This window comes from Cibotium barometz, chromosome 62 (genome assembly GCF_041138505.1).
Source record: "Cibotium barometz isolate CiBa-2024 chromosome 62, ASM4113850v1, whole genome shotgun sequence".
In the NCBI taxonomy this organism is placed as follows: Eukaryota; Viridiplantae; Streptophyta; class Polypodiopsida; order Cyatheales; family Cibotiaceae; genus Cibotium; species Cibotium barometz.
The window spans coordinates 17,229,494-17,240,028 of NC_141107.1; the positions used below are offsets into that span (position 1 = coordinate 17,229,494).

The following is a 10,535-nucleotide window of genomic DNA, read 5'->3' on the forward strand; positions in this document are numbered from 1 at the left end:
GCTACACAAGGCTCTTATGCCATTATGGGTAGATGTTATGGCTTATTATGAAGCTTTTTTTGGGCAGTTTATAGCCATATGTATGCAATTTTAGCTTCCCATACATGGTGTGAGCATGTTTGACATGAGTCCATTATCATATACTCCATCCATGTGGATTGTGGTTTTTTGTAACAAAGCATATGGTCTCATATCAACAATGGGCCCAAGGCCAGGGCCCAAGGCCAATGGACCATGCCCAAGGACAATATTAATGAGTGTGAAAGGGGGTGGTCATGTATATATACCAACATAGGTCATAATTGGTGGCCAACTTTTATAATCATTTGAATATGAGAAATTACCCTCTCTTCTCTCTAAACCTAGACTAATCTCCTTAATCTAGGCTAATCCAAGGCCAAATTAGATGTTGCTTTCTTTCAAGTGTATTGTCATTTCCAACAATTAGTCAAGATAGAGTTCACATCAATGGTCCTTGTGGTGCTGCTTCTTCTGGCATAGATGATTTTCAGAAACTTTTCTTTTGGGTGCTACTAGGCTCACGTCTTTAGGTTGATGTCTACAAGTTCATGTGTCCAAGTTCATGCCTTTAGACTCACATCTGCAAGCTTAAGTATAAAGGTTCACGTATGCAGTTTCACATCTTTAGACTCACGCATGTAGGCTCATGTCACCTGGAGAGCCTCATGTATGCAGGTTCATGCCTCTAGACTTATGTCTGAAGGATCATGTATACAGGCTCATGTGTGTAGCTTCACGCCTATAGACTCACATCTTTAGCTCACATGTGTAGCTTCACGCCTATAGACTCACATCTTTAGCTCACATGTGTAGGCTCACATTTTTTTTATATGAACTCGGATCATGTAGTTTTTTTGTATTAAATAAGCCTACTTGGGATACAAAAATCTAGGAACTAGGCTTATGAGATAGTTAATGTACACTTATTAGGTAATAATTATACTTTAATTTTCTAATTATTATGAAGGACATGAATTTTTCTTGGAATTCATTAGCTAGTATATAGTGTATGATAGGAAAATCTTCCAAGGACATGAGTAAGTATATCTATACGAGTCTTTATAGCAGTAATAATTGGTCTATACAATGTTAGGTATACCTACCTCCAAACTCACGTTTAGAGGTATACCTACCTCAAGACTCATGTCTCCAAGCTCACATCTATAATCTCATGTGTGTATATACACTCACGTCTTTTTTGTGGAACTGTGGACTCATGTTCACTACCTGAGAGCTGGTTTGACCCCCTTTTTAATGGTTTTTGTGATTTTTTAGACTTGATGGGGTGTGCTTAATGGTCATAATCCTAGTTAATAGTTGCCCCTTTTATGGTTTTTGTGATTTGTTGGGACTTGATGGGGTGTGCTTAATGGTCATAATCCTAAGTAATTATTGTTATGCAAGTAATTAAGTATTTTTAAATTATTTTTTATCGGTTTTACATACTTCTAAGCTACCAATTCAAACAATGCATAAAAAATATAAAATGTATGAACAATATCCCACACTAATCCACACCAAATAGAGCTTAATGGTCATGTTTTCAAAGTGGATTCCACTCCTTACAAATTTTGCTAACCTATTCCTCAAGGAAAAAATTAGAGGCTATTTTTCGCCCAAGGGCTATTTTAGAGAGGTCAGATATTATCAAGCTATTTCATTAGAAACTATTTTTTACAAAAAATCACCCATTTTTTAAATTTTTACTGGGTTATGGAGATAAATTCGCCAAAAGTATACTACATACTACCGTATAAGATAGAAAATTTTAAAGATTCACCCAAGTTTTCTAAGGTTTTAGGTTCGTATATAAAAACATTTGCCAACCCATCTATACATATACTATTTTACTAGTGTCTTAGTTTTTACCCTACTAGTATTCGTTGGCTTAATGCAATGAAATCTAAGCCTTTTGGGCTCCAAAATCATGCAAATTACTAATGACCCAAGGTTTTGCCCTTCCAATAGATGAAAATAGAATATAAATAAGATTTAAAGAAGAATCAAAAGCAATAACCAAACACATCCAATGGCTCCAAAACCATATGTTTTTTTTTAGTGTGACCTCCTAATCAGAACTAGGAAGTATTAGGTAATCCTAATAGCTTGGAATGGACGAATAAATGGAGCTAAGTCCTATGCTACTCCCTGACAATGGAACCAACCTTCCCCTTGTCGAAGCATGTGTCATTGGGAGACTTGCCTTAGAGTCGCAATCTGTAACTTTTCTATGTAGGTGCTAACTTGTCCTCATCGTGTTCTCACTCCGTTGTAACACTGGAATGTTCCTTTGCCAAAGGGGTGAAGCCTCCCTCACAAAAGGTAGGGAAAGAAGAAGCTAATACAAGAAGACAGCAAACCTATCTAACGTGCATTTATCAAGCACGCAAGCAAGAAACTAATACAAGAAGACAAAAAACCTATCTAGCGTGCATCTATCAAGCAAGCAAGAGTAATGGCATACAGGCAAGCAAGAAGAGGAAAGAGGGGAGCTCACAAGTAAAATATTACAAGGGAATGATTGTGTATTACTTATTTCCAAAAATGACTTATATACAAATGACTTATATACAAATGACTAGTTTTCTCACTAAGCCAACCAAACTTTAAAATGACTAGTCTTCACACTAAGCCAACCAAACTTGAAAATGGTTTGGCCTCTTTTACAGTCTTAAGAAACTATGTACATTGTGTTTGTAGACTTTCTCTATATTTAACATTAAGCACAAGGTAAGGTTTCTTTATATGTTCTAGTGCTATATTACAAGGGATGTGTCCGCTTATGTGGATAAGCAAAGCACCTTAGGTCAGACTGGTAAAACCATGTTAACCAATGAAGTGGTTAACATATGTGGTCCTATGAGGACACCATCGATATCTCTATTTTGTGACTTTTATTAATGTTTACTCTAGACACAATTGGATGTGTCCATTGTTGAAGGCAAATTCAAAGGTTTTTACTCGCTTTAACACTTTGTTTCTATGGCTAAAAATGTGTATCATATAAGGCATGCTTTGTATAGATTGAGGAGGGGAGTATATGTTAAAGCATATAAAGCATGCAAATATGGCTGAAAGAGGCACGAAACATCAATGCACAGTGCCTTACACACCTTATCAAAATGTGTGGCTCAGAAGAAGAACAAATCTCTCATGGAGGTAACCTCAACACAAAAGTGATAAAATCTTTATCAAACAAAATTTGATTTTGCAAATCTTTAGCTTGATGGAATGCTTAAATCAAGCACTACGCATCCATGTCAACACTTTGACCAAGTTTGACCGGTAACATTCCTCTGTTTTCACCTCTTTGACCATTCAATTATTACCATTTGACCAAGTCAATGGTGCTGAAAATTAAGAGCTCTTTGGTTTGTCGGGAAGCTAATAGCATGTACAATACACCCACATGCTCAAATCTTAAATTTAATTTGCTATTTTTGACTCGGCACCACTTTTGCCTTGCAGTGAGACTTACAGATTGGAGATGCAAACGGCATCGAAACGGAGCACTTGAGGGTTCCAATTGTAGCCCTTAGGGAGTAGAATAAGGCTATGTAAACCACTTGAAAATAGCCCCAACCCTTCTGGGTTGAATTAGGTTTAAAACTACAACAGAAAATTGTCAAAATTGTCTCCACTTGCTATCCACTCCTTTCCTTTGCATTGACAATGCCTCGGAACCATTCAAAAGCATGCATCACATCAATTTGCATCCTTGAGCATCCAAAACTAACCCCAAGGGCCATGCATATGTGCTTTTTTGCAAAAAAAAATAGACGGCATCTCCTTTGTATTTGCAATGAAATCTCAAAGTAGATTCAAATGAATTTACATTGCAATGCTATGCCCATTGTTTGCCAAAACTTTGCCACATTAAAATACATCAATTGACAACACTTGGAGGTCGATAAAGTGCATTGAAGCTTGTCGATCTCCTGGTCAAACTCTTCCAACCCCCTTACTCAAATTCAAGAGCAAGAGTTTGGGCCATGTCTTTCCCACCAAATACCTAATCCCTCATCACACCGCTTTACACGTTAGATTATCCACCAGTAGTTTCATTTTGGACACAGCACTCACGACACGATGAGTTCAAGCCATGTTTCCCCTGGTCTCTCCTCCACATACCAGGGTACCCTCACACATCACTAGTGACTAGAAATGAAAGTGTAGTACAACGTGATGCGGAGAGTGATTGAATCTCAAATAGATGGTTGAGATCACTTACAAATTGATTTTAAGCATGACTCATGCTCTTACAAATGTTCATGTACTCAACCACCATATAGTTCCAAAGGCATCAATCAAAACACATGTATGCCCCTTATATAGGCAAGTCAAAAGCATGGGCATTCAACACCTCCATATGTACATATATATTGAGCATTCATATAAGCATATCATATGCTATTCCAAAGCATTGATTCATGTTTCCACCATGTAGAATAGCTCCCATCAATCAAGCAAGCACATCCAAACATGTGATTATGGCATTCAAGAGTCTGATTGGAGCATGTAATTCCATCATATGCTATTTAAAAGACATGGGAATAGCCATGAATAACCCTTATTGCATCCAAGCATGCGATTATGGCATTTAAGAGTATCAATTGGAGAATGTAATTCCATCACATGCTATTTAAAAGACATGGGAATAGCCATGAATAACCCGTATTGCATCCAAATGGCAAAATGAAGCAAGAACCCCTAAATTATTTCTCTAGGGTTTGCTCAATGGCTCATATGAGAGCTTGCCATTGCAAATTTGCATGAATTAAAGTTCTCAATGGCAACAAGGCAATGCAATTAGTTTGCAAGAATAGCAATGGCATGGAATTAGGGTTTCTTGAAGATAACCCCCAATCTTGAGCCATTGAATCAAGGGAGAGCCATATTCTTGCAATAATCACATCATTGTGATGCCAACCACCATTGTGAGAGCAATTAAGTAATAGAGCACGTAGCAAAGAACTTAATCTTCTTCAAGAAAAGCCCTAAACAATGGCGCATCCCATTTTGCCCTCATTATGCAAGAAATCTGAAGCAGTCCCCCTCATGTGAAGCAAATGAGTAGGAAGAACAAAGAAGCAAAATGAATGAAAACTTATGCCTTCCATGGCGCCTCAGACAGCCGCATCTCCAACTATGTTGATAGTAGGAGCAACAGATGTCGTCGACGTTCTTTTTCATTACTGCAGGCACCACCTTGTTCACGCGGATCTTATCACTTTTCTTCACTGCTCAATGCACACATTGGTTGCCATTGCTTTACAAGGTAAGCAAAATCTAAGCAATGGCTTCAAACCCTAGAAAATGCAAGAGACAAATCCATGCTACAGGTGGCAGTCGCATTTCTTCTGTCCTTTCTAAATTTTCTTCACTTTTTTTAATATCTGTCTCTCTTAAAATTAGATCAACTGCCTTAATTTTTTGGTCCAATCTTGCCAAATCTTGTTCAAATGCTCCCAAAACTCAAAGAAATGCAGGAATTTATCACTATCAACATCAAATCTATGCAATTTCAGGCAAATTTTATTAAGAATTAAAGAAATCCAAGAGAATTTCAAGAAAATCAAGAAAGATCAAAAAATCAAGAAATCCAAGAATTTCTCAATTTTTCTTGAAAAAAGGATGATGATGGATCAAAACTAAGCTTTGATACCAATGAAAGAAAGCAACATTTAATTTAGCCTTGGATTAGCCTAGATTAAGGAGATTAGCCTAGGTTTAGAGAGAAAACAGGGTAATTTTTCATATTCAAATGATTACCAAAATTGGTATATATACATGACTACCCCTTACACTATCATTAATATTGTCCATGGGCATGGTCTATTGGCCTTGGCCCATTATTCATATGAGACCACACAGTTTATTACAACACTCAAACCACACTTTCTCAAAAACACCAAGCCTTTGATCCAAAGAAACAAGCACTCATCAGTAGAGTGCTCCCCCGATTAAGAAGGCTAGACTCCTTCAAATCCACCTTAAGAGCGAGGAGCTTTGGGAAAAAATGGGCTAACAAAATACACACGTGAGTGAAAAAATAACGAAACACTTACAAATAGCAGCCATATCCTGATGCTACAATGTTTTAGAAATTGGTGTCGATCTTGTGTAGGGTTTATCCGAAGATCATGTCAATTTTACTATACCACTAGGATAAATTCCACAATACACACAACAACAAGCGCACATAGTACGACTCTCCACACAGGAGCTCACTTTAAAAGTGCATTTACCATGAAACTAAGTTCCAATTCTTCTCCATTTTAAACAAGTTGCTTTCTGTCATCAAAAAGTTGGGTTATCTTTCTTGTTGGTCACAACTTGTATATTTGAGGAATTGAACTGTCGGGAGTTTGTGTTGTACTAAGTTATATTTCTATAAATAAATATATATATATATAGAAATCTCTCTCTCTCTCTCTCTCTCTCTCTCTCTATATATATATATATATAAAGAAGTTTTGAGAACTACAACTATAATTTTAAGGCAAGAGAATATATACAGTTTTGTAAATTGTAGACCAGCATATCTCATACTGTATACATTAATTTAATAACAACCATTATCTAAAGTCACTGTCGCCACATGCTTATATTTTTGTCAAATAAATTAATGAATTGATATAATAACGCCAGATAATAAATGCGGTCAGCCTTCCTGTGATTAAGCAAAAACGTGCTGATTTATATTACCAAATGTTAATCAAGAGTAGTACATCCACTTAATTCTTCTCAGAAGATCACATACTTCGCCAACATGAACTGTTAATTATGGCAGTACATGCACTTAGCAAGTACTATATACGTGATTAATGTAATACTTTTCACACATGCGATAATTACCATTTAGATGATTAATACAGCGTACGTTAAGGGTGATTAGTAGAGTAATCTGCTGCAAATCATAATCTGGGCCTCCTGTTCAACTCCTTGACTATTAGCTCCTCTAATTTCTCTTGTAGATCCGAGCTTCCAACCTTCGAGATGTTAACAACCTGCGTGCCCATTATCCGAATAAGCGCAATGAAGTGAAATATTAATCCATGCATTAGGGTAATTGCACACATTATCACATTTAAGTAAACAATTAACTCATAGACTGGATACTTACTAACATCTAAGTAAGCAATTGATCCATGTACTAGCAAATTGCGTACAGTGGTGCAATTAAGTAAACAACTGATCCAATATGGATTAAGGTAATTGCATGCATAATCTCGATTCATGCTTGGATTAAGATAATCAATTGAGCGCAAAGGCGTGATTAGGTGAGGAAATCACTAACCTTGCCATGGATGCAATGGAAATTATTCTCTCCACTGGTGGCGAGTGTGGCATTGACAACTTCAATGCTGTATCGTTGGAGCAGAAGCAAGACCTTAGACCAGACACCTTTCTGTTTAGGGGTGTTAAGCGTGACAAATACGTCAACTCCAGAGATTCTGACAGTAACCTCTGCGTGGCTATCCGATAATTTGATATTATCATCATTAATGCTGCTGGAACTCCTCTTAACCTTATAATGCAGATCGGAACAACTGTTAATGCGGTCGCTAATTAAGCATTTCTGGCTTGTGTAGTAATAATCCTCCTCAGTTAAGCCCAATACTGCGAGCAAGTCAGACTTCTTTTGCTCCAACACTTCCAATGTGCCTCGCAGAGATTGTATGTACGCGATTACCTCTGTCAAGACTGTGATGCGGTCTGCATGCTGCACATGCACCATTATCACCCGTTAATCAGCTTGTCTACCACTTAATCACCGGCCATTACACTCTAATTCATCACCTTCTTCTCAACTTAATCAGCCAACCAATAATCAGTTTGTCTACCAATTAATCACACACTAATCAGCTTGTCTACCAATTGATCACCCTCTTTTCAATTTAATCACCCGGTAATCAGTTTTTGTACCAATCAATCACCCATTAATCAGATTGTCTACCAATCAAGCACCTCTATATGCTTACCTACTAATTTATCATGTAGACAATTAAGCCCTGGATTTAACTATTGCATGGATTAAACCCATGAGTTTCATTATCTTGCTATCATACATCACTAAGCTCAAAAAATCAACTCAATCATCACTTCATACATATCCCTCAAGTCATCGTACCACTCAATTAACCTTCCGATCCTTCATCCTAACCTCAAACAGTCATAAATCAGCATGTTAACATTCCAGATTAAGGCTTTAACAATCTGCATATACTGATTTTTCACCCTTAAGCTCAAACAATCTGCATATACTGACTGAATTCTAATATAATTACATCTCCTCACCTTAGGCTCAACAATGATAGATCAGCATGATACACTCCTTCATGAAACATCATGTAATACTAAATATAATGAGCAGAACATCCTCAAACTCAACCAGCCTAAATCACCAAATGCAAATAAAGTTCATCCCTGATTCTTAAACTCAAACATTAACTTCTTAAGCTGCAGGACTGTGAATTATGTTGTAAATCTTCATGATTAAACCAGATCATCTTACTTTTGGAGTGAATTTGTGTGCCATTAGAGCGAAATTGAGCTCATTAGCAGTAGATTGGGATAGCCGCAACTTACTTTAAGCTTGAGTCTAGGCACCAAAGACTGCAATATAGTGAAGTAATCAGACATGCTCTTCCTTCTGAGCCTCTCGGACTGAATGTGAACTTCTCTCTGGGACAGGCCTTCCTTATTAATACGCTTTTTACCCAAATCAAGATTATCAGCCTTAAGAGCATTATTATTGGCATGGTTTACTCCAAGCTTAGAGCTTTGAGAGAGCTTGGGCCGCTTCTCAGGGCTGGAGCTTTGCTTGCTCAGTGAAGGAAAAGGCAGAGAAAAGGGGGAAGCCATTACCAAATCAAGCTTCACATCTTCCCTAATCTCGGGATTATCTTCAAACCCATCATTGTAATCATCTTCCACCACCACCTGCAGGAGGTTGCGTTTCACACTTTGGCCGTGGCCATGGCCATTGCTGTTGGGCGGCTGCTCGTGGGCGGTGGCAGTAATATTGTGGAGAGAGACTGACGACAGAGAGGTCTTTGAGAACTCTTCAAGGGCGCAGGCTATGTCGGAGAGCTTGAGCACAGAGGTGAAGGGGGCGGTGGTGGCAGTGGGCACCAATATATCAACAGTCTCTACATTCATGGGCGTCTGTGTGCCATCGATGCAAGCATTGCAGGTGGTTATGGAATGTTCAGGTTGTGAGCCAGAGAACCAGTCATCAAACTCATTGAAATCAGGAGAAAGGAGGTTCAACAAGGAGTCAGGATCCATGAGAGAAGGCTGAGAATTACACACAAATTGGGTATCAATAAGCCAGTGCACTACCCAAAGAAGGTTATGAAGCACTGTGTTCTGTAATGAAGCTATTATAAGCTCTTTATGGATGGTTGTTGAAGCAAATTCAAGGGTTTTAATGCCTTCTCTACAGATTGATTATTAACATAAACATCCTACTGAAGTAGTGATCCTATCTCTTTTGGGAGTGGAAAAAACAAGGCAATTGATCATCTGAGAGCCTGACTGGAGGCACTGACTATGAAAGAAACAAGCAGGAACGTGAGGAAGGGTATGTTTCGGTGGATGGATTGAAGGCAATATTAAAGATAAGGGGTCAGAAACACACCAAAGCAAGCCTTTGGAAAAAAACGGGGAGGGGGTAGATGGGGGGGATGTAAATGCAATAAATTTAATCCTTGGTTTTTTTTAGAGCCCAAAACATAAAAGGTGGGCAATGGCCCATGCCACATGGGGGAGTTTGGATAAATACCATTAGGGGAGAGCGTGTGGGAGGCCATAAATGCATGGATGCCCTCTTGGCCAGCACGAGAATCTCATACACACCCATGCAGAGGCCAGCCTTGCAGGCACACTCCACGCTCCCCCCACTACCGTGCACACGTGCCTATGTCACATGTGTGACATGTGTGTGTGTGTGTGAGAGAGAGAGAGAGAGAGAGAGAGAGAGAGAGAGAGAGAGAAATCTAGTGCCATGTACGCTTTGTTGAATCTTCTATATACACATCCCTTTTATGGGACCCCCTTGAAAGCCTGGACCACCACCTTTGCAAAAGCTTCTAGCCTAAAAACTAAACCTTAGTACTTCAATGCCAAGTAGTCACAACACCTTTATCCTGCTTCACCATCCTTTTTGTTCTTTACATTTTCACATAGTGCCCACTTGTCCCTACTAGGGCATCTCCTACCCCATCTCATGTCTTTATATCACCCCCCTGACACTATGCCCCATTGCCCCCACTCCCTTTAGTACCCTCCCTCCTTCCCAAGTTTGTGAGACTTGTGAGCATTGAGGAAGTTGAGGAACACACTCCCCCACCTCTCAGATAGCTCAATTTTAACATATAGCTTTGAAACTTAACTCTTCTCACAATGATTCCAGCAAGAGAATTCCTTCTCAACCCTACAGTAATTCAATCAACACAATGTCATGACCAAATTGCATGTTCAACATTCCCAATGTCCTCTTCCACCCG

General features: G+C 38.6%; 1 protein-coding gene across 1 annotated transcript; it reads right to left on the minus strand.

Moving 5' to 3' along the window:
- Positions 1 to 6,700: 6,700 nt before the first annotated feature.
- On the minus strand, positions 6,701 to 9,779 carry LOC147604196 (uncharacterized). Its single transcript, XM_086795478.1, has 3 exons — positions 8,614 to 9,779; positions 7,322 to 7,747; positions 6,701 to 7,031 (listed from the first exon to the last, which is right to left on the minus strand). The coding sequence occupies exons 1-3, from the start codon at positions 9,313 to 9,315 to the stop codon at positions 6,939 to 6,941; spliced, it is 1,221 nt and encodes a 406-aa protein (XP_086651604.1). The 5' UTR covers positions 9,316 to 9,779; the 3' UTR covers positions 6,701 to 6,938.
- Positions 9,780 to 10,535: the final 756 nt, after the last annotated feature.

Excerpts from the sequence above, each read along its gene's own strand:
- LOC147604196 (XM_086795478.1), bottom strand. The coding sequence starts at position 9,315 with ATGGATCCTGACTCCTTGTTGAACCTCCTTTCTCCTGATTTCAATGAG. Across the intron at positions 7,748-8,613 it reads TGCCTAGACTCAAGCTTAAA|CATGCAGACCGCATCACAGT; the intron begins GTAAGTTGCGGC and ends GTGCATGTGCAG. Across the intron at positions 7,032-7,321 it reads TCCATTGCATCCATGGCAAG|GTTGTTAACATCTCGAAGGT; the intron begins GTTAGTGATTTC and ends ATGGGCACGCAG.